Here is a 23,000-nt window from a genome sequence, read left to right on the forward strand (position 1 = left end):
GAGCGTAGTTTGCAAATCCACTTAGGACTTTGCCGAACAGCTGTGCCCCATCTCCACCCACCAAACGGCATGATTAAAGGACAGCGAGAAGTCAGGAAAGAAATCCTTCAAAAAATAAAATCAGGAAAGGACACATTCTTGATTAGATTTTGGCTTTTGACGTTGATAGTCGGCTTTGCAAAGCCTACGAAGATGTACGTGTCTTCCTTTTCTGAACTTACCTGTCTTGTTTACGTCTTTAAAGTATTTACAGCAAATTGCCCAAGTGCTCTCCATATCGGTATTTACGACTTACCTTTTTTAAGTTTGAGAGTCAAAATCTTAATTTCTGTTCACATCCTCTTACATTGTCTGGCTCAGTGCCTTTCATAGCGTAGGCACTCAACTGCTTGTAAGTACACGGTGTGGGGTTTTTTTTAATGAGAATTTTAAGCAAGCAGATACATATTTGTGTTTATTTTCATAGACACCTATGCCGAGGTAAGGAGGTTAAACGCCACAGGTGCCTTCTGAGACCTAGAGTTATTGCCTCAAATAACGTTGGTGTGCAAGCAGAAGAATGGTTGATTGCAGCTTTCTCCACCCTTTTTCTTGCTACCTACCCATTCAACCGGAAGTTCATCATTTTAATAAAGTCTACACAAATTACTATTCCCCAAAGTTGAATATTAGAAAAAAATATATAAGCTGAATGCAAAAGGAAGGCTAACTTTTTGAAATCTGTACTTCTTTCCTGTGTAGAGACAGAAAACTAGAATGCAATCCTGGGATTAAATGTCTTTATTAAAGAAGTAAATGACAACACAAATCAGCAAAAATTTTGAGAGGAGTGAGAACAGTGTAAGGGTCAGAATATGATTGTTCATTTCATGGTCTCATGGTGATTGTTCATTTCAGGGTGGCGGAAGAGCTGTGCCTGAGGCCCATTGATCAATATACATAACAGATGCAGAAGGACAAGTCTAACACACTAAGGACCAAACTCTATGCCTTTTAGAAAGGGAAGTAAAACCTTACAAATTATTAAAATATTCAGCAAGATTGTATTTTAAGATTTGAAATTAAGTAGATTTTCCTCAAAGTTTTCAATGCACAGGAGCAAAATTGTAAAGTAAGTAGGCTTTAAAAAGAAACTCCTTTTTTGATAGAACATAGCTATTTCTAAAGTGAGTCAGGGCTTTCCCCTATTTTCATTTCCCAAGACATAATTCCCTCTTGTTTTATACATTTCCCCCCAATTTCAGAAAAAGTATTACAAGAGGGGGCAGAATCAAAACAGCAAGCATCTTACCACCTTAGCCTTTTAGAAATCCTACTGTCTTATAGCAGATAATCTCAAGATTTACAAGGTATTCATCAACACTTTAAGAAATATCTGTGATTACTAGCCCAGAGCAGGAAATCAGGAAGGTTTGAGCAATCTCTAAAGCTGATTAAAGTGAAGTAAAAGAATCAGTCCTTCCAGTTTGCACTACTGGACTACTCTCTGGTGCCCCCCATCAGGCCTGTTTTCTGGAATTACTATGGGGTGGGGAGGAGGGATCCCTGTAACAGTCCGCAATTGCTTGAACACTTTGTGGCTTGAGGGCTTTTGAAAGAAACTGACAAAATACATTAAGTTAAATAAATAAATAGAACACAACTGGCAGATTCATCAGCACCACCTCAACACAATGGAGGGGAGAGAACAAGATTAATAGGGGAAAAGGAAGAAAAGAAAGGGGCTTAAAAGGGAAGACAATGAGGGTAAGGTTGTAGGAGAGAGAAGTCTTGGATTTAGAGCAAATCTAATTCGAAGGAATGGATGCTGGCAATAGGAGCTCTCCAGAAGTTGAAGGTGCTGTACTCAAGGAGAGCATCGCCTTCAGGGTTTTTCTCTTGCTCTGTTCCAGTTGCTTGCCCGGTCATTTTGCCAACGCTGCTGTCCTTGACCTTGTAGATGGATGTATCTGACAGACCCAGGCTTTCCAGCTCCGACAGATCCAGTTCTGGAATGGGCATCCTCCAGAAAAGAAAGGAGCTGTACTGGCTACTCACAGGGTCCCTCATAACTTCCTAGAAAGAAATCACTTGTCAGTCTTCATGCTACAGCAACCTCTTTGTGGCCCACAACCTTTCTTTACTTAGAAACTTGACATCCCCATTTGCCTAGTTCCTTAGGATGAGCTCCAGGAACCCTTCTATTACCATGCTCTACTATTTCCAAACTTGTCCCCAACTTAAAATGACTTATTTACTACCTTCTACTTCAAGTTGATCTTAAGTCTGGTTTTTCTTTCTTTTTTCTTTTAATTTTATTTATTTTAGTGAAGAGAGACAGAGAGAAACAGAGAAAGAAGTGGGGGAACAGGAAGCATCAAGTCTCATATGTGCCTTGGCAAGCCCAGGGGTTTTGAACTGGCAGCCTCAGCATTCCAGGTTGATGCTCTATGCACTGCACCACCACAGGTCAGGCTAAGTCTGGTTTTCAAGGTCCTCCAGAATCTGGCTTATTCTTCCTAGTAGTAGTACATTCTCTGCTACAGTTATGCTCATTATTGTCTGGTTTAACTCTTTACTCTACATCTTAAAATATTACCCAAGCCTGGCCTGTGGTGGTGCAGTGGGTAAGGCATTGACCTGGAATGTTGAGGTCACCTGTTCAAAACCCTGAGCTTGGCCCTGGCCGGTTGGCTCAGCGGTAGAGCGTCGGCCTGGTGTGCGGGGGACCCGGGTTTGATTCCCGGCCAGGGCACATAGGAGAAGCGCCCATTTGCTTCTCCACCCCCACCCCCTCCTTCCTCTCTGTCTCTCTCTTCCCCTCCCGCAGCCGAGGCTCCATTGGAGCAAAGATGGCCCGGGCGCTGGGGATGGCTCCTTGGCCTCTGCCCCAGGCGCTAGAGTGGCTCTGGTCGCGGCAGAGCGACGCCCCCTGGTGGGCAGAGCATCGCCCCTGGTGGGCGTGCCAGGTGGATCCTGGTCGGGCGCATGCGGGAGTCTGTCTGACTGTCTCCCCGTTTCCAGCTTCAGAAAAAAGAAAGAAAAAAAAAACAAAAACAAAACAAAAAACCCTGAGCTTTCCAGGTCAAAGCACATACAAGCAATCAATGAACAACTAAAGTGAGGCAACTATGAGTTGATTACTCTCACTCCTACCCTCTGTAAAATCAATAAATAAAATATTAAATAAATAAATAAAATACTACCAAGTTTCAAGACTCCATTCAAGTTCCTAGAGCAGCGGTTCTCAACCTGTGGGTCGCGACCCCGGCAGGGGTCGAACGACCAAAACACAGGGGTCGCCTAAAGGCGACCCACAGGTTGAGAACCGCTGTCCTAGAGGATACTTTCCCCTAAACTTATTATGTTTGCAAATACGGAACTACTTCCTGCCTTTGGTCTGATAGGTCATGGTACCAGTGAAAAGGACTACCGTGACATTTCAGCTTTCTAGTTTCATCCTTGCCTTCTAAACCTTATTGTAAACTCACCTCTTCCAGGAGGACTTCTTAAACTTAGCCCCAACTACGTATTTCTTCTATATCTATCTACCCTAACACCCTGTAGAGTTTTACGTGACTATATTAGTTTGAAGTTACAGATCAGTTACATGTATAGGTATAGTCTTATCTCCTTCAAGGGACTGAGAATATCCTCAAGGGTAAAAACCAGTCTACTTTGTACTGTGGGGTGGTCAGCAATGGGGGACAGCCACGTGAGGAACCTAAACCCGGGAACTTTATCTAGAACCGCCCGCCCACATCTAGGTGCGCCAAAAGAAACTTCCCAAGAGCCCTTTGGAAAAAGTGACCATCTGCCAGCCAGTGAGATTTCACCATGTCATATTCGCTCGACCACCCTACATGGGACCCTTTAAATATCTCCCATGCAGGTCACTCCAGGACTTCCCTAGCCTCTGTCCCCCGGACCAGGGAACCTTGTCGGGCAGGAAGTGCAGTACTCAATAAAGCCTTTTATTATTTCACACTTCGTGGCTCCAGCCCCTTCCTTCTTTCTGGCGGGGAAAAATACCTTACATGTACAGTGTGTCTGTAAAGTCATGGTGCACTTTTGACTGGTCACAGGAAAGCAACAAAAGACGATAGAAATGTGAAATCTGCACCAAATAAAAGGAAAACCCTGGCCCTGGCTGGTTTGCTCAGTGGTAGAGCCTCGGCCTGGTGTGCAGGAGTCCCGGGTTTGATTCCCAGCCAAGCACACAGGAGAAGTGCCCACCTGCTTCTCCACCCCTTCCCCTCTCCTACCTCTCTGTCTCTCTCTTCCCCTCCTGCAGCCAAGGCTTCACTGGAGCAAAGTTGGCCCAGGCGCTGAGGATGGCTCCATGGCCTCTGCCTCAGGCGCTAGAATGGCTCTGGTTGCAACAGAGTTACGCCCCAGATGGGCAGAGCATCGCCCCCTGGTGGGCATGCCAGGTGGATCCCGGTCGGGCGCATGTGGGAGTCTGTCTGACTGCCTCCCCGTTTCCAACTTCAGAAAAAATACAAAAAAAATAAAAATAAAAAATAAAAAAATAAAAGGAAAACCCTCCCAGTTTCTGTAGGATGATGTGGCAGCATGTGCACATGTGCAGATGATAACATAACACCGTGTATACAGCGGAGGGGCCCACGGCCATGCCAGTTGAGATGTGGACGGTACAGAGGAAAGTTCAGTGTGTCCTGTGGCTCGCTAAATTCGAATCTGTGACCAAAGTGCAACGTGAATATCCGTGCATTTATAACGAAGCACCACCACATAGGAATAACATTACTCGGTGGGATAAGCAGTTGAAGGAAACCGGCAGTTTGGTGGAGAAATCCCGTTCTGGTAGGCCATCAGTCAGTGACGAGTCTGTAGAGGCTATACGGGATAGCTACCTAAGGAACCCTAAAAAATCTGTGCGTGAGCCCACATCGAACTGCACTGAATAGGTATGAAACTAGGAGAGTTTTTCTTTTATTTGGTGCAGATTTCACATTTCTATCGTCTTTTGTTGCTTTCCTGTGACTGGTCAAAAGTGCACCATGACTTTACGGACACACTGTACTTTCTTCAGAAGTGCTGGGTTTTGCCCACAAAAGACATTCAAGGCTGCGGATTAATTTTCCTTCCCTATTTAATACAGTGACTACTTTGCCATGCCCATCTATTAGTCCACAGATAAGCCTTAACAGCCTATTTCTCTCTAGCCTACCTCTGCTTCATAATAAAACCCAGGTGGCTAAAAGAATTTTACTATGCTGTAAAAGGTTTCTCTCTCTCTCTCTCTAAAAATTTTATTTATGGATTTTAGAGAGGAGAAAGGGCAGGGGGAGAAAAAGAAAGGGCAGGGGGAGAAGCAGGAAGCATCAACTCATAGTAGTTGCTTTTTGTATGTGCCTTGAGCAGGCAAGCCCAGGGTTTTGAACTAGCGACCTCAGCATTCCAGGTCGACGCTCTTTTCACTGTGCTGCCACAGGTCAGGCAACAGGGCTCTTTTCTCTGATCACAATGCTTGAATATATTGTATAGTGAAAGCAAATGGATTGGAAACTCCAGGTAAGGAAGGTAAAGTTTAGATTGGGGAAAGGTCCTTTAACAGAATTAGACACTTTTTCATGCTTTAATGAGTACTTCTATCAACTTTTCTGTTCATCCCTCCCACACTCTAATGATATATGACTGTTACACCTCCCTGTAACCTCCAGCCTGCTGTTTACTATCCAAGGGAAGGGGCAAGAAACATAAGTTAAAATGTTTCCAAAGGAGCCAAGATAACATTCCACCACCTCCAAAACTAGAACCCTGTTTCAAAAGGACTTCCTCCAACATACTCCATTGGCTTTCATCAGGCCTTGAGATGCCTAAATTGTGACCTAAAATGGTTCCAAAATAGGTTAGGCAAACATGATAACCAGTATCACACAGAAACCTTAACAGCCCATATAACGAGAAATATCTCTATCAAGGCAGAAAAAGAAAACATTAATCTAAAACATGTTTTACGTGTGAATATGGGGGTTTTAAGAGTGGTGAGTAGGTAGACTCCATGTTTTTAAAGTTAAAAGTAAATTCTGGCACAGTAGATAGAGCATCGGACTGGGATGCAGAGGACCCAGGTTCGAGACCCCGAGCTTGCCAGCTTGAGCATGGGCTCATCTGGTTTGAGCAAAGCTCACAAGCTTGAACCCAAGGTCACTGGCTCTAGCAAAGGGTTACTCGGTCTGCTGAAGGCCCATGGTCAAGGCACATATGGGAAGGCAATCAATGAACAACTAAGGTGTTGCAATGCAACACGCAATGAAAAACTAGTGATTGATGCTTCTTATCTCTCTCTGTTCCTGTCTGTCTGTCCCTGTCTATCCCTCTCTGACTCACTGTCTCTGTAGAAAAATAAATAAATAAATACTTTTTAAAAAAAAAAGTAAATTCACCTGACCTGTGGTGGCGCAGTGGATAAAGCGTCGACCTGGAAATGCTGAGGTTGCCGGTTCGAAACTCTGGGCTTGCCAGGTCAAGGCACATATGGGAGTTGATACTTCCAGCTCCTCCCAACCTTTTTTCTCTCTCTCTCCTCTCTCTCTCCCTCTCTGTCTCTTTCTCTCCCTTTCTCTCTCCTCTCTAAAATGAATTTAAAAAATTTTTTTAAAAAGTTTAAAAAAAAAAGTAAATTCTGAAAAAATTTTTAAAAATAAGAGATTTCTGAGTTGCTCTTTTTGTTCTTAGGTTCAAGCTCCAAAATAAATCTTGGGAACTGAGCATTACTCAGCAGAGAAGCTGCTTAGGAGTGTGATGCTGGGACTGTGATAGTATGGGAACATGTCAGAAAGGTGAGGTCATCATCCTATAATATTCAGCTCTGATCATCTATCTCTACAATAATTTGCAGAGACATGTGCACAGAAAGAGAGCTACAAAAAATGGTTGTACACCCTGGCTGGGTAGCTCAGCTGGTTAGAGCGTCATCCCAATATGCCAAGGTTGTGGGTTCCATCCCTGGTTGGCCACATACAAGAATCAACCAATTAATGCATAAATTAAGTGGGACAGCAAATTGATGTTTCTCTTTTTCTGTCTCCCCCGTCTTCTCTCAAATCAATAAATAAAATTTTAATTAAAAAAAAAAAAAAGTTGTACCTATCAACCAATCAACCAAGGTTTAAATCTAGAGCTATAGAGATCCTAAAATGTAAACCTTAGGAGACAATCATGTTACTTTTGCTCACAGAGAATTTTACTATTAACCAGTTATTTGCCTATATAGCTGGCTTCTTTTATATTTCCTCCCTTATAGTTCTCTCTAGTGAAAGCTTTGTATAATGCTGGGCAAATATATAATAACCACTTTAAAAAATAGAATCATAAGGGGAAGAAAAATCGTAAACTTTTTTTTTCATAGACTTTTAAAAAAAAGATTTATTGATTTTAGAGAGAGAGAGAAAGGAAGTGGGTAGGAGCAGGAAATATCAACTCATAATTGCTTCCCGTATGTGCCTTGACCCGGCAAGCCCAGGGTTCTGAACTGGTGACCTCAGCATTCCAGGTTGATGCACTGTCCACTGTACCACCAAAGGTCAGACAAAAATCATAGATTTCTAAAACTAGAATACACTTTATAAATTATCTAGTGACTTGCGAAGCCTCCCAGCCAGTTTTAAAAGAATCCAGGTCTCATAATTCCCAGTCTGATGATCTCTTTTGATTTGTTGTGCATAGATAGTTGCCTACAGCTTTTAATTAATTGTTTTATTTATTGCTTTTTAGAGAGAGAGGAAGGGCAAGAGAGACAGAAAAAGAGAAACATCATTTTTTCCCCATTCATTTATGTATTCACTGGTCGATTTTTTTTTTAACTGAGGTTTTTGGGGTTTTTTTAGATTTTATTTATTCATTTTTATTGGAGAGAGAGAGAGAGAAGAGGGGAGGAGCAGGAAGCATCAACTCCCATATGTGCCTTGACCAGGCAAGCCCAGGGTTTCAAACCGGCGACCTCAGCATTCCAGGTCGACGCTTTATCCACTGCGCCACCGCAGGTCAGGCGTCTGGTTGATTTTTATATGTGCCCCGACCAGGGATCAAATCAGCAATCTTGGTGTATGGGGACAATACTCTAACCAACTGAGCACCTACCTGGCCAGGGCACCTACCGCATTATATAATCCTATACCTATATTCTCAAAACTTGCAAGAATTCTTAGTTCCTGAAAAGCAGCTATTCAGTGGATTAGGTGTTGATTGTTCCTGTGGTTCTGATCTGAATCTGAGAAAGGGAAAAAGCTCTGACAAACTGACTCCTTTTCTTATAGTCAGTGTATGTAGCAAAGATGTCCAACCCCTGAATTTCTGGCAGAGCCTCTCTTGGCAATTGAAAAGGTAAGGGAGCCCTGGCTGGGTGGCTTGGTTGGTTAGTGCATCATCCAAAGTACAGAGGTTGCTGGTTTGCTCGGCAATCAGGGTACATACAGGAACAGTTTGATGTTTCTGTCTCTCTTTCTCTTGCTGAAACCAATAAATAAATAATTTAAAAGCTAAGGAAAATTTCATGAAATATTTATTAACTTAAAAGACCTAAAATCTCTAACTATGACTCAGACACACACACACAGAGTACCAAATGCATTCTAGACACTCATACAAGCATTAACTACATTTAAAATTAGTCAAGAACATCAACTACACAGAAAATTGAAGCTAAAATATCCTTTACATTGATAAGGAAATTTAAAATTTTAATATAGTATCAATTTAATTTCCAAATACCCAAATTTTTCAAAAGGTCTCTTTTCCTTTCCCTTTCTCTTCCCCTCCTCATTTGCTTGATTAGCAAATATATATAAAAAGACATCAGTCTGAGCCACACAAATACACCCACATACCCTTTGTCCAGACCCTCAGTGGGAATCCAGGGCCTACCCCACCAGGCCTTACTGTGTCATGATGCTACTTTGGGGTGGAAGGACAAGGGATGGTGATAGTGGGGAATGGAAGTGCTCTGGCTTCTCCATATATGTGTCTCATTCTGGTCTTGGATTTTTATATTAGCCAGTCCTTCTCCTGCCTATTCCACTGAGCTGCAAATAAGCTTTCCTATTCCAGAAACTGCCCATATACCTTGCTCTTGTGGGCTGTACTAATTTCAATATGGGGTCAGGTAGTTCTCCAACACAGAGGTCCCTACTTTCCTACCTCAAGCTGCCTTTCTTTGGAGCAAAGGTTTGAGATGGGAAGGAGACTGCTAAAAGAAAGGTCAGGATTAATCTCAAAATTATCACATATCCATCCCCCTAAACTCCCTCCTATGGAGACAAGTTTGGGGTGAGGGTAGACATGTCAATAGAACACTACAGAAAAAAATAAAAGAAACATAGGGAAATAGAGGCTAGAGCAATACAGTAGAACTAGAGATTCATCAAAAAACAAATTATAGCTTGAAAGGAATGTACAGATAACTAGACTGAGGATAAAATACACAGGACAATAAATTACAGGCGGATAGATATTTGAAATGAGATAAATGCTAAAAAAATAACTACAGGTAAATTGTTAAAAATTAATGTCTGTGTATAGGATTATACAGCATGGATAGAGATGTGAGGCAAGAGATGTAAAACAGTGAGCAAATGACTACCCGTTGTTCATAGCGGCGCCTTCTCACTTCTTGAACTGTCTTCCAACCTCATCCTTATTTGGGGTTCTCAACCTAACCAGAAGCAGCTGCTTTTCTATCTTTGCAAACCTTGCCCCCCTCCCTCAGTTTAGTTTACCTGTTATCAATGAATTACTAGTGTGCTCCAAAGATGGAGGGAGGACCCCGGGGCTCCGGTCCCTGCTCTGGGTTGGAGAGAAAGGCAGCTATGGGGGCTTTTCTTGCTTTGTCTTCTCGCTCCCTTCCCCTCTTCAGGAATTGAGTCGGTCGGCTCAGTCTCCCCCTGCAATGCAGCCCCTCCTAAGGAGGGCGGAAGGACTCCCCGCCCCTCCCTGCCTGACTCAGCTAATTCAAAGGATAGGTTCCGAACGCTTTCGGGAGGGAGACAGGATTAAGGTATCTCCGAAGGTTTATTGGTCTATTGCAGCTCTTTCAGCAGCCCCCATGCTGACTGCGGGTGCATTGAATAAGCATCTAATTGTCCTCTGATTTTAGGTTTGTGGATTAAAAAATCTTAATTCTAGACACAGTGGATTGCCCCCATATGTCCTAATTTAAGGATTTCAGGTTATGAAGTGTTTCTGAGAATCAGGAAAATTCTCCATCCCTTCCTCCAATCCCTACTCCTCCCTACTCGCTGCCCCTCACAATGGGTAAATGCCCTGTTTCATCTGGGGTAAAACACAGAAGATTGGGGTGGGGGTGGGGGTTGTATGGGCCGTGGCCATGCAGGTTCACACTGGATTCTGGAAGAGGGTAAAGAAACAGGAGCTGGAGGAAACAGCCTCCAATTCAGACTTTTGTTTATAAAAGTCTCCTAACTGGACGAGCAAACAGGCAGGGAAAACCGCTTCTCTCTCTGGACTCAAGTAAAACAGGCCCAAGTGGTGGTGGGGGGCTTCTTCGGCAAAAAGCAAATAACAGCCGCTCCCAGTGGTGTCAGGCAATCCGCAATTTACAATCTGCCGCCCTGAAGGCAAGAACCCGGAAGCCTTACGTAGACTATACACACATGGTGCTGCCCCCTGCTCATGCACCAATCAGGCTAAGTACAAGGTGAGTAAGCCTAACACGCTTGTAACACACTTATTTGCCCAACAGGGGTGCTTCTGAGAATCTCGAATTTGGTTGGGTCCGGGGGACGTGGGGGTTCTGCTTCGTTTCGTCCTGCATTGCCTGGCCCGGAAGAAGAGCATACGATCAGGGGGGCCCAGTTCGGGTGCCCCGCCCTCACCGAGGGGCCCACAGGCCGCGGTGCGCCTGGCAGGGGCGGTGGCCCTCGGGTACCCCTGAGGCCTCTTCCCAAGGCCCTCCCCGGTGCAGCGCTGCTTCGGGGCGGGGGTAGAGGGGGCTGTGCGTCCGCCTTCCAGCCCGACGAGTTTCGTAATCGCGTCGCCGTCGTTTCCGCCCTCCGCCAGCCCCACCTCTGCCGGCCCGCCCTCGGCTTCCTACCGCGCGGAGAAGCGAGTCTGGGAACCCCACACTGGAGGGCAAGGAGCGGGGGCCCCCTACAAACTGCAGCCGGGCACCTCGATGCCGGAGCGGAGCAGGTGAGACCACGAAGTTGGTCCCCGCTAGTGCGCCTCGCGCGCCCTGCCCGGCGGCGCCGCACCGGATGCTGGGGGTGGGGGAAGGGACCCAGGGCTGGGGACCCGCTGGGTCAGTGCGAAAGGGATGCGCCCCCTGAGTAACCGATCTGTCCACGCTCTTGCTGCGCTCAGGCCGAGGCCGCTGAAGAGTTGAAGGGAAAGCAGGCCTGGGGTGCTGGGAGAAGGTCTCTGAGATTCACTGACCTCGGTGGTGGCGTGTGCGGGACAAAGTGGGGACGAGCTGGGTCCTGGAATGTCTAAATCTGAGACTGGAGTAGCCACAGAAGACAGTGACAAAGTCTGAAAGATTCACCGATGGGTCCCAATCCTAGTTCAGCGTTGGGAGGAGCAGAGAATTTCTGGGTAGAGTTGGGAAGTTGGCAGAAATGGAGTCACTGTAATTGGAATGACTGAATTTATTGGGGAGGGGGAGCTTAGGGTCTACTTCTGTTTCATATTAAGCCCCTACAAGACCTTTCCTGGGGAAGGGCACGGTTGGTTCTGGGGCAAATGCCTGCCACTTGTTTGGAAAGTGGGGTCTACTCCTACTTTTCTAGAGCCCCCCGATAGCCCTCCATGTCTGGAGGTCTCTACAGAAGACCAGCTGCAGTCCTGGGCTTATTGCCCACTCCGTTCTCTTAATTCTCTTTCTTTCCAACTGCTTCTTGTGAAGGCTTGTCAAGCAGCGGGTTGGAGGCCTTGAGGCTGCGGGCAGTGGGACCGGGAAAACCTGTTTGGGGCTAGAACAGGACAGGGGAACTACCTCTGTACATCCTTCCCCCTGGAACCTTTCTCCCATCCCTTCTCCTGCTCAGTCCCCAATAGTTTTGAAGCTGTTAAACCCTGGTGTGACCTTGGTGTCTCCCAGCTCCAATTCAGCCTTCCTATTTGGGACACAGGCCCAGTTCTCAGAGATAGTTGGCATCAGGATGTGGATTTATGCCATATAATCCTGATCCCTCCTGCTGTTTTCCAGCCCCTCCCCTTAACTGTGGGGTTAAAAGAGTGGGCCACATTTGGTACCTCTTCCTGGTCTTACCAGGTCAGAACTTCATTTTCCTCAACCATCTTCAGGTATTTTAAAGAATGAGAATGGCAGTCACTCTTACTTTCCTTGCCTTTGCCTTTTTCTTCCCAAGCTCCCACCCTGGATTTCACCCTGCCCAGTTTTCTCTACACTGTGACCCCATCCCCCATGTCTTAGAGACCCTTATGTCCTAGGGAATGGAATTTCCTGGTCACTTCTCATTATCATTGGTCATTTCATGCCACGTCCCACACACACTTTCCCTCCACCCAGCTCTGACCAGGTCCCTGGAAAAGGAACAGAAACATCCTTGTTCCCTCTACTGTCACTTTCCCTCTCTCTCCCCTCCCACCATCCACTTCTGTCCACTCAGCTTTGAGCAGGGGGATGTTGGGGAGAGTTCAGTCTCAGTACAGCCTGTCTGGTGGTGTTGGGGGTTTCCTCTGATTCTTCATTGTTTTCTTCATCATCCCCCACCCCTGCTTCCAACCCTTTCCCGGGCTGCCACCACCATCACAACAAACAAAGCCTGTAACTGACTTCCCCGTTAACCACAGCTCCCCTCTCTGGACAACTGTGTTCTGACTTCCTATCTCTTTACTCCTCCCCTCCAGTGGTGGGAAGGGAAGTAAGAAAGCCCAGACTCCTGGGTCCTTCCCTTCCTTAGAAGTTATATCTCAGTGTTTGTGTGATCTCATCTCAAGACTTTTTTTTTTTTTAATATTCCTTAAAAATACCCTCAGTTCTTAGATTAGTTTAGGGTGCCGGGGCCTCAGACTTCCAGGCCTGGAGGGACAGTAGGTTCATATTCATGCTCAAGTGTAGTATTCATAAAATTACCCTGTTTAGAAACTTTGAGGTTGCCTGTGTTATAGGACTGGGAAATGCAGTAAGTATAGAGAAAACTCAGGTGTGTCCTACCCTGGCTGGCAGTAATGAAAGTTTTTCCTTCCTAATGCTATTGGAAAGTTCTTTGTGTCTAGTTGGCTGATGACACTTGGGGATGGAAGTGGTGAGAAAGAAGGAGAGAACAGGTCACAACATGAGGGGAGGAGGGAGGCAGGCAGGCGCAGAGCAGTGTGGCACGATAGAACACGTGAAGAGGGTGGGGAGGCTGGAAAAGGATTTCTCATGGGACAGACGATACCTGGCAATGTACCTGCAACCTCTGCACAGATGGTCTGTACAGACATACATACAGAAATGTGGTTGTGCCATATGTGTGCAGACAGATGCACGTGTGGGAGTGCAGTAATACAGTGCACAGAAACAGTGTGCACAGCCTTGAGGAAAGATCTCAAGGTCAAGTTATAAAAGAACTGTTAAATGTCTTTGGGAAGGGTTGGATAGCATTTGAGGAAATGAGGAGGAACAAGAGCAGGGAATAGAGAGAATGAATAAATTCCTCACTGTGGAAAGTCTTTCTTGAGGATGAACCTGCTGTAGTTAGTCACCTAGGATTTAGGTAGTCAAGGTCTAAAAGAAAATCTAGGTGTTAGGATAAGGTAAGGAATAAGGGAGGGACGGGGTGGAGGCCTTGTTTATGAGAACAAAAAACCACCATTTCCTCTTCAGAGTCACTTAAGTGCCCCTCCCCGTTTGCTCTAAACCCAAGGAGAAAGGAGGTGGATCTTGTAGTACCCCCAAACCTGGCTCATTTCTGCCACTACCCTTTGGTCTCTCCAGTCCTCTCACCGTAAATGCTTTCAGCCCCCTTCCTCTCCCTTGCTACCAGCAGCTGCTGCTGCTGCTTAACCCTTTCGTGTCCTTTGGTTCTTTTCCTTTCTCTGAGTCACACTGTGAGGTTATGTATGGAGGAGGTTAGTGTTGGGTATAGGACTAGGGCCTTTAAAGGGGAACAGAATCTGGGCTCATCAGGAGGTTTCTCAAAGACAGAAGGACTTCTCATTCATTTTCTTTTCTTTCTCCTGCTCATCCAGGATTCCAGGCCTGAGGAAGACAACCTTGTACCCACCTGCCCACTTCACTCTGTGGCCCTGCTAGTCTCCCAGGGTCTGAGACACTGATCTTTGTTGCTCAGCTAAGGGTCCCAGGACTCTACTTTGTCTAGACCCATCTTGCTGAGTGAACCCAGGGTGTGTTACACCTGAAAGGAGTGAGGAGCCCTCTGGGGCCTCAGGCAGAGGAGTGAAACTGGAACCATCAGGGAACATGAGTGAATTTTGGCACAAACTGGGCTGCTGTGTGGTAGAGAAACCCCAGCCGGTGAGTCTCCCCACACTACCCCCACCCCAGCACACAAAGAAATCAGTTACTATATACTGTGAAGTAGATGTAACATCCAGGATGTGCTTTCTGAAACGCACACCTCTTGCCTCCCTCTGTCAGGACAGTTTCTGTAGCCAGGCAGGTGTGTACTCGATACTTGATCTTAGCCAAAAGGCTGAGAAGCGATATGTGCACTAGAATAAAGGGGACTGAGAGATGGAAGAAGTGAATAGTTTTAGCTATCACTTCCTGTTCCTGTTCTGAGTTGCTTTGCGTTGTGTTTGTAGGTGGAGTTTAATACCTGTCAGCTTTCCCCATTGTTTCATCAGCCAGAGGTGACCTTGATGTGTCCTTTCTTTGTTCAGTGTTCACTCTCCAGGCCACTGCCCTTAGCACCCTGCCTGTGTCCTCTGTGTTTGTCACTCCAGCCTTGCCTTTCACACCCTAGTGATTTATTTTTCTATTATGATGCCATATCACCTTTCCTACCAGGCCCCCAGGTCTTCCCTTAGTGGTTTTCAAGACTTTTTCCTTCCTCCACTGTGACTGCAGGAGGGGGGTTCAGATATAACTCCCCTATTTTCTTCAAGCAGAAGAAGAGGAGACGGATCGACCGGACCATGATTGGGGAACCAATGAATTTTGTCCACCTGACTCACATTGGCGCAGGGGAAATGGGGACCGGAGATGGACTTGCCATGGTAATAAGGGAATGGGGAGCTTGACATGGTGTTGTGGCCTAGAGCTCTTCCTCTTTTTGAAAGTTCAAACAAGGGACATAACAGAATACTTGATGGGGAACTAAGAAGCTAGGATTCTACTCCAGTTCGCCAGTTGCGTAACCCTTGGACCTGGCATTTCAGGTCTCTAGCCTAGGCTCCCTCATCTTTACAATTAGCAAGTTGTTATTAATTGGAATGGGAAATATATATGTCTTTAAGAGTTACTTGGGCCACATTTTCCAAAGACCATAACCCTTCTTCTATTCGTGAAAATCTGCTACAGTCCCAGTGCCACAGTAAGTCATATTGTGGTCGGGAGAGTTGGAGCAGGAAGAAGGCTGAGTACCTCTGTCCTAAATAACATCTAATATGGCCCTGGCCAGTTGGCTTAGTGGTAGAGCATCGGCCTGGCGTGCAGGATCCTGGGTTCGATTCCCGGCCAGGGCACACAGGAGAAGCGCCCATCTGCTTCTCCACCCCTTCCCCTCTCCTTCCTCTCTGTTTCTCTCTTCCCCTCCCACAGCCGAGGCTCCATTGGAGCAGTTTGCCCGGGAGCTGAGGATGGCTCTGTGGCCTCTACCTTAGGTGCTAGAATGGCTCTGGTCGCAACAGAGCAATGCCCCAGATGGGCAGAGCATCGTCCCCTGATGGGCATGCTGGGTGGATCCCGGTCGGGCGCATGCGGGAGTCTGTCTGACTGCCTCCCCGTTTCCAACTTCAGAAAAATACAAAAAAATTTAAAAATTAAAAAAAAAAAATAACATCTAATATGTATTTCTGCTCTCAAAATAAGGGAGGCCCTGGCCGGTTGGCTCAATGGTAGAGCGTCGGCCTGGCATGCAGGAGCACCGGGTTCGATTCCCGGCCAGGGCACACAGGAGAAGTGCCCATCTGCTTCTCCACCCCTCCCCCTCTCCTTCCTCTCTGTCTCTCTCTTCTCCTCCTGCAGCCAAGGCTCCATTGGAGCAAAGTTGGCCCGGGCGCTGAGGATGGCTTTATGGCCTCTGCCTCAGGCGCTAGAATGGCCCTGGTTGCAACAGAGCAATGCCCCAGATGGGCAGAGCATCACCCCCTGGTGGGCATGCTGGGTGGATCCCAGTCGGCGTATGCGGGAGTCTGTCTGATTGCTTCCCCATTTCCAGTTTCAGAAAAATACCAAAAAAGGGGGGAGGGGGCCTGGAGATAGTGAAAGGGTCTTTTCACCAATTGCAAAACTTAGATAACTATGATAGGGACCTTTGTGAGAGGATTTTACTAGTAAAAGACTAATTTTTGTCTAATCCTCACAAAGGTTAGTGTGAAGGGAAGGCATTGAGACCTCTCTTGAAAGAATGATTAATTTTAACCTTTCCCATCACTTCTTGGCCTTTTGGCTAAGATCAAGTATAATTTTATCCTTTTTTGGTGATTTTATTTTCAAGGAGGTGGGGCCAGCCTCTCCCATGGAGGGCATAGGGGAGATCTCTGATCTGACATGAAGACTTAAGAAAGTGTTTCACATGTGCTTTTTCACAGACAGGTGCAGTTCAGGAGCAGATGAGATCCAAGGGAAACCGAGACAGGCCATGGAGCAATTCTAGGGGCTTATAGCTCCAACAGGAATGGTGAGTGATTAGAAAAAGCCACCCAACACATCCGGTGCCTGCCAGCACCTGCTGATACCCTGCCTCAGAACCCTGATCATCTGCAAGTATGTGAATCGAGGGAAGGATGAATTAGCCTGGGAGGGTTGGTAATGTAGGATCCAGAAAAGCAGTGAGAAAGGGATGGGCAGGCAAATAGAGATAAGAGCACATTATGGAAATAGTCTGCATTGGGTGGTGCCTTTCTCCCTGAGTCCTTGGTTTTCTTTGAGACTAATCTTTTCTTTTTTATTTTAACTCAGGTTCTGCTGTCTAAAGTTTCCACTCTGTGCTCAGCTCAGGAGAGGTGCTGCCCCCACCAGATGCCTCCTAGAACCAGTGCGCCGGGGCCTCTCTCCTCCTTATCTGCCTGATAGTGCCTCAGAAGGCTTGGGAGCTGGACTCCCTCTACTCCCTCTGGCTGTAGCCCCTCCTGGAGATGGGGTCAAGGCAGCAGGACTGACCAAGTGACTACTGGTTGGCCAGAGGAGCTCAGCTGAAGCCCTGGACACACTCTCAGATCTGAAATAGGAGTTTCTAGAAACCTGGAATGAGTTCCCTTCTCCTGAATGATGGTCTGGGCGCCACCTGTTTTTAAACTATTAACCTGGAACTCCTTAAATGGCAGGTGGGTGAGGTTACCAACCTGAAGCTGGCTTTGCTGAGAAGCTCTCTATCTTCTCCCTCCTCCTGGAATGAACTGAAGTAGGTGTAAGGCAGGGGCTAGGAGCGTTACCACTGCCTAGTCTACTATCTTTAAGTCTCAGACCTTAAGCTCACAGCTCTTCAATCTCTCTGCCAATTCCAGCATCTTTCTCTAATTAGGCCTCTAACCCTGTTTCTATAGCATTGCTAGCTCCACCATATCTTTTCTTTTTTTTTTAATTAAAATTTTAATTTAAGATGAGTTCTCTTAATTGCCCCCCCTCCACACACACACACACACACACACACCCACACCCTCTGTCCTTAACCCCATCCCTGTTAGGAACCTTGTTTCCCATAGAATAAGAGTTAAGAGATGGATATTAACCTGATGACATTCTAATTAAGTTTGGGGCCTGCCATCTGCCAGCCTCCCTGTTGGCCCAGGTGAGAGGAGGAAGAGGTATCTGGAGAGAAACCCAGAATGCAGCAGTGCTTCAAGTTATGTCTTAGGGTGGACTTCCTTCCTGACCATGAAGGATGGCAGGTACGGAGATAAATTGGTTGAAAACAATCCTATGTGAGTTTAGAAATCTTAAGATCCTCACAACTTGGAAGCAGGGAGATCCGTAGGACAAGGTTTCTCAATCTAGACACTTTGAGCCTGACCAGACATGGCGCAGTGGACAGAGCATCGGACTGGGACTGGGACTCGGAAGACCCAGGTTCGAAACCTGCATTCACCAGCTTGAGCGTGGGATCATAGACGTGACCCCGATGGTCGCTAGCTTGAGCCCGAAGTAGCTGGTTCGAGCAAGAGGTCACTCACTCTGCTGTAGCACCTCCCCCCCCCCCCCCCCCCCCCCCCCGTCAAGGCACATATGAGAAAGCAATCAGTGAACAACTAAGGAGCTGCAGTGAAGAATTGATGCTTCTCACCTCTCTGTCTGTTTGTCCCTATCTGTCCCTCTCTCTGTGTCAAAAAAAAAAATCTAGACATTTTGGGTTGAATAATTCTCAGTAATGAGGGATTTGTCCTTTGCATTATAGAATGTTTAGAAATGACCCTGGTCCACCCTAGTTAATTACCACCAAAAATGTCCTAGACATTGCCGGGTGCCTCCTAAGGGGCAAAAGCACCCCCAGTTGAGAGCTAACATTTATTCCTCTCAGATTTCTGTCCACCACCCCCCCATTCCATTAGTCATCCTAAGCCTGAGTCTTGATGAACTAGACCCCCTGGAAAGTAGGCTTAATAGGACTGCACATAATGTCCACATTGTTCTGTAGTCATTATGTTGCTTGTGCTTACTTGAGTTCTCTGTGATGGACATGAGCTATGCTTCTCCCTTCTTGCTCTCTGGGGGAGGAGTTCCTGCAGTGGTGGGATTAGGGAAGGGAGGGAGAGAAAAGCAATGGAGCTATAGACACCCCAGCTCTGGCCTCCCCAGATTTTAAGCTCAATTTCTGTGCCCTAGTCCAGGAACCAGATACAAAGAAGACTCAGGGAGTTTTGTCTGAAGAACAGGTCCCCTCCCCACCTAGCCGAAGAGTCTGCTTTAGGTAAGAAAGGGATGGAGGAGCAGGGTCTTTAGGCATTCTGTTTTCTCAGGTGTTTTCTGTCATGGCTCCTTCCTTGCAGGGAGATTAGGAAGGCAGAACAGGACAGATGAGCAGAAGGCAGGAGTCTTTCAGTAGCTCAGTAATAGGAAGCATCCTATTTGATGGTAGTGGGGATGAGGAATGTGGGAACGAGGATCCATCTGTACAGTCTGCCCCCACCTACAGGGATGGAGTTTCCAGTTTTTCAAGTTTGAGTGTATTTCCTGAAGTTTTTCAGGGTCTAAGATTGCTCATAGAGAAACATTCCCAATTTGCTCTGTTCCAGTCTAGCTAGTTGCTCTGAAAGTATCTCAATAGCATGAGGTTTTACTAGATCTAAAGGGCTCACAGGACAGGGTGGAAAGATGGGGGCTCCTGGAACCTCTGGTCACCCTGATCTTTAGCCTTATTCTGCCAGTTCTTTGAATACAATCTTCTTCGGTGCACACTCTCTCTCTCTCCCTCTCCTTTAGCTACCTTCTCGAATGTGTATGCTACCATCACTTTAACAACATTTAAAGTGATGGGAATATTTGAGAGTCATAATTTATATTGAAAATTTGTTGGACTTCTAAATACATTTTTCAAATAAAAAGTTTAAGCAACATAGTCACAGAGTAATTAATCACTACAGGTGTATGTTGGGTGAAAGGATAGATATGGCTGTTGAAGATAACTCCTAGGAAGTAACTGATGTGGGATTTTGTACCACTGCCCTTTCAAGGAGAAAAGAAGGCTAAGTATTGTGAAGGCAAGACCACCATCATCTAAGGGCTCAACTCCTGCTTGGCATTCATCTGAGATCTTTAAAAAAAAAAGTACTTGTTTAAAAACAACTTTGGAAATGAGGAAGATGAACATTCTATCCTGGGGGACAGGAGAAGGGCCCAAACCAGATAGGTGCTGCTAGCTACTCAATTTAGTTTTACAAGATCTCTACTTCCTCAAATACCTCTGTAAAAAAACACAAGCCCAAACAATGTTTGTTCTTTTTCTAGTTTTGTTTTTCTGAACTAAAAATACCCAGTGGATGCTGGGATTGAAAGGGGAGGAGGGGTTGAGATGCTGACACCTCTTCTTGCAGATCAAGTGGCCATTACCTTCGGTTTCTCTCTATCTGGGTAAGGAAACAAAATAGAGAAAAGAGGAAATATTATGTCATCTTTTTTTCCTTCATCTCCCGCTCCCCACAAACCCGCTTTCCCTCAATACTATTGATTGTTGATGCTTAATATTGAATAATAAGATTGGACGCATAAGGACAAAGACAAAAACAAATGGGCAGAATTACCATGTATACATTTTATTGTCCTTCCCTCTCCCCAAAGGCCCTGTTATCCTATCAATTGAGGATATTTCACCAGTTCAATCAGAGCCTTTGGTAGCTCAGTAAAGCAGAGGACTGTCCTTCTCTTGAGAATCCTTAGGTTGCTGGGAATAAACATAGGACAGTTCTTGGGGATGGTGGTTAAGCACTACTCTCAAACCTGGTTTAAATCCTGCTGTGACTGCCACTTTCTAGCCTTAAAAAAAACCATTTCTTCATCTGTAAAGGGATAATAATACCTCATAGGGTTGTTGGAAGGTTGATCCAGGTAAAGTGCACATAGCAAGACCTCAAATATTGGCTGTTGCCTGACCTGTGGTGGCGCAGTGGATAAAGCGTCAACCTGGAAAGGCTGAGGTTGCCGGTTCGAAACCCTGGGCTTGCCTGGTCAAGGCATATATGGGAGTTGATGCTTCCTGCTCCTCCCCCCTTCTCCCTCTCTCTCTCCTCTCTATAATGAATAAATAAATAAATAAATATATTGGCTGTTGTTACTGTTAAACTGCATTAATAGCTGAAAACTTAATTATCTTCTATATCCATTAATTACCTGTGCATCAAGAATTCTTGACATCTCATGCCCTGGCCGGTTAGCTCAGTGGTGGAGCATTGGCCTGGCGTGCAGGAGTCACGGGTTCGATTCCCAGCCAGGGCACACAGGAGAAGCGCCCATCTGCTTCTCCACCCCTCCCCCTCTCCTTCCTCTCTGTCTCTCTCTTCTCCTCCCAAAGGCAAGGCTCCATTGGAGCAAAGTTGGCCCAGGCGCTGGGAATGGCTCTATGGCCTCTGCCTCAGGCGCTAGAATGGCTCTGGTTGCAACAGACCAACGCCCCGGATAGGCAGACCATCAGCCCCTGGTAGGCTTGCCGGGTGGATCCCAGTTGGGCATATGCGGGAGTCTGTCTGACTGCCCCCCCTTTCCAACTTCAGAAAAATAAAAATAAATAAATAATAATAAAAGAAATCTTGACATCTCTACAATCTTAACAATTTGGTTAATTACCTAGTGACCAATAATACATCTAAAACCAACCCCAGTTCAAGTGGAATACATGGCCAGCAATAACGCGAATAAACCAATGCATATTATGAATCAGTAACCAAACAGGTAACAGTTCATGTAAGCACACTGGCTGGTTTAGCAACAGGCTTTGGCTATGAGGAATTTTTAGATCCATCAACAAAATCCTGGCTCATCACCAAACACTTACTGGTTGCATCTTTGTGAACACTGAAGAAAGGCTGTTCCAAATTTCCTCCAGCCCAGTCCTCACCTGCCTCCAAAAAGCAAGAGCTGGGCTGGCCCTGGTGCTGGGGCTGGATTTGAGTTTGGTGGTGGTCTGAGTGGTGCAGCTGGTGCCAAAACACGGGCCTGAATCCAGGGGGCACTCCTCGCGACTCTGATTACAGGAACATTGCTGGTAGGTGCAAGGCCGGTGCTCTGTACGGAGTTGGCTCAGTGCCCCAATGCGTAGACGCCCGGAAAGGCCTTGCAGCCTCCCAGCCCGCGTCCGGCTCATGGTGCCCGACTTGCAGTGGCAGTGCCACGGGCCCCAGGGCATCAGCACCAGCCGCAGGTCCTCGGGAGGTGGCATGGCTGTGGGTGAGGGTTGCCTGGGGGTGGACCCTGCTGTGGACCACCGGGTCAGGCTGGTGTCAGAGAGCCGCGGGTGCTCAGTAGATCTCCAGGTGGAGGGCGGCAAGCTGGTGGTCAGCCTGTATTCTGGCTCCTGGATATTCGCTGCAAACCTTGACTGGGATCCCGGTCTTGTACTAGCGGAATTTGAATTGGTAATCTCTGAATCGGTACTGTTCTTTAGGGCGTTAATCACAACCCCCTCCTCCAAAGACCCATCCTCATCTTGCTCCCATGAACGCAACCTGCTGACGTCCGTAGACACCGTAGAGGCCAACAGCTCGGCAGCGGCGGGGCCTGCCAGGCGGTCGGCAGTGGCCACGACGTCATCCTCATCCTCCATTATTATCTTCCTCTTCGGGGGAACACCGGTCCGGAGGGTGGACCGGTAGTTGCGGGTCATCGGGCTCCTGAAGCGGAAACTGACCGGCTGTGTCCCAGTTGAAGTTGGGCCTTGGGCCCCCGCCGCCGCCCGGGTCCCCAGACTCAGCAGCAGGGCCCAGAGCAGCGCGCCGGCGGCGGGGACCATGGGGCTGGATGGTGTGGGGCTGGGAGGGAGGCCAGTGACCGAGGCCGTGGCTCCTACCTTCTCTCCCTCCCTTGCGCTCTCAACCAACCCACCGGGTCGTTAGAACCGAGACTACTGCGGGGCTCTGAGGCACGCGCCACGCCCCTCCCCCCAGGCCTCCCCTCGGCAGCCCCAGGGGCTGCGCTAAAAAGCCTTGGGAACCCCTGCAACAAGAACTCCACTGACGGATTGTGATGTAAGGGACTGGGGAAAAGAGCAGTTCACTTCCTTGGCGCACAGCTTAAATCTCTCATCGCAATTTATTAATCACTACACATCTGAATTGACTGACGAAAGGTTTTTGTTTGTTTGTTTTTTATTTATTTATTTTTTACAGAGACAGAGAGTGAGTCAGAGAGAGGGATGAACAGGGACAGACAGACAGGAACGGAGAGAGATGAGAAGCATCAGTCATTAGTTTTTCATTGC

At 46.8% G+C, this 23,000-nt stretch overlaps 3 protein-coding genes across 5 annotated transcripts; 1 reads left to right on the top strand and 2 right to left on the bottom strand.

Moving 5' to 3' along the window:
- Positions 1-764: 764 nt before the first annotated feature.
- On the bottom strand, positions 765-11,138 carry MLLT11 (MLLT11 transcription factor 7 cofactor). Of its 3 annotated transcripts, none has more exons than XM_066267995.1 (2): positions 11,057-11,138; positions 765-2,055 (listed from the first exon to the last, which is right to left on the bottom strand). In XM_066267995.1, the coding sequence occupies exon 2, from the start codon at positions 2,047-2,049 to the stop codon at positions 1,777-1,779; it is 273 nt and encodes a 90-aa protein (XP_066124092.1). In that variant the 5' UTR covers positions 2,050-2,055; positions 11,057-11,138; the 3' UTR covers positions 765-1,776. The 3 variants fall into 3 exon arrangements, with proteins under 3 accessions (XP_066124092.1, XP_066124091.1, XP_066124093.1); XM_066267994.1 differs by lacking the exon at positions 11,057-11,138 and adding an exon at positions 9,723-10,263; XM_066267996.1 differs by lacking the exon at positions 11,057-11,138 and adding an exon at positions 9,145-9,190.
- CDC42SE1 (CDC42 small effector 1) lies at positions 10,688-19,649 on the top strand. The gene is made up of 5 exons (XM_066267997.1): positions 10,688-11,154; positions 14,161-14,446; positions 15,040-15,150; positions 16,687-16,775; positions 17,057-19,649. The coding sequence occupies exons 2-4, from the start codon at positions 14,393-14,395 to the stop codon at positions 16,759-16,761; spliced, it is 240 nt and encodes a 79-aa protein (XP_066124094.1). The 5' UTR covers positions 10,688-11,154; positions 14,161-14,392; the 3' UTR covers positions 16,762-16,775; positions 17,057-19,649.
- A 68-nt stretch (positions 19,650-19,717) lies between these two features.
- On the bottom strand, positions 19,718-22,589 carry C3H1orf56 (chromosome 3 C1orf56 homolog). The gene is made up of 2 exons (XM_066267993.1): positions 21,579-22,589; positions 19,718-20,157 (listed from the first exon to the last, which is right to left on the bottom strand). The coding sequence occupies exons 1-2, from the start codon at positions 22,530-22,532 to the stop codon at positions 20,137-20,139; spliced, it is 975 nt and encodes a 324-aa protein (XP_066124090.1). The 5' UTR covers positions 22,533-22,589; the 3' UTR covers positions 19,718-20,136.
- Positions 22,590-23,000: the final 411 nt, after the last annotated feature.

Source organism: Saccopteryx bilineata, chromosome 3 (assembly GCF_036850765.1).
Source record: "Saccopteryx bilineata isolate mSacBil1 chromosome 3, mSacBil1_pri_phased_curated, whole genome shotgun sequence".
Taxonomy (NCBI): Eukaryota; Metazoa; Chordata; class Mammalia; order Chiroptera; family Emballonuridae; genus Saccopteryx; species Saccopteryx bilineata.

Bases quoted from the DNA above. Each gene is read 5' to 3' on its own strand.
- MLLT11 (XM_066267995.1), bottom strand. From the start codon at position 2,049: ATGAGGGACCCTGTGAGTAGCCAGTACAGCTCCTTTCTTTTCTGGAGG.
- CDC42SE1 (XM_066267997.1), top strand. From the start codon at position 14,393: ATGAGTGAATTTTGGCACAAACTGGGCTGCTGTGTGGTAGAGAAACCC. The intron at 14,447-15,039 runs GTGAGTCTCCCC...ATTTTCTTCAAG, and splicing joins TGGTAGAGAAACCCCAGCCG to CAGAAGAAGAGGAGACGGAT. The intron at 15,151-16,686 runs GTAATAAGGGAA...GCTTTTTCACAG, and splicing joins CCGGAGATGGACTTGCCATG to ACAGGTGCAGTTCAGGAGCA.
- C3H1orf56 (XM_066267993.1), bottom strand. From the start codon at position 22,532: ATGGTCCCCGCCGCCGGCGCGCTGCTCTGGGCCCTGCTGCTGAGTCTG. The intron at 20,158-21,578 runs GTAAGTGTTTGG...TTCCTTACCCAG, and splicing joins TGTTCACAAAGATGCAACCA to ATAGAGAGAAACCGAAGGTA.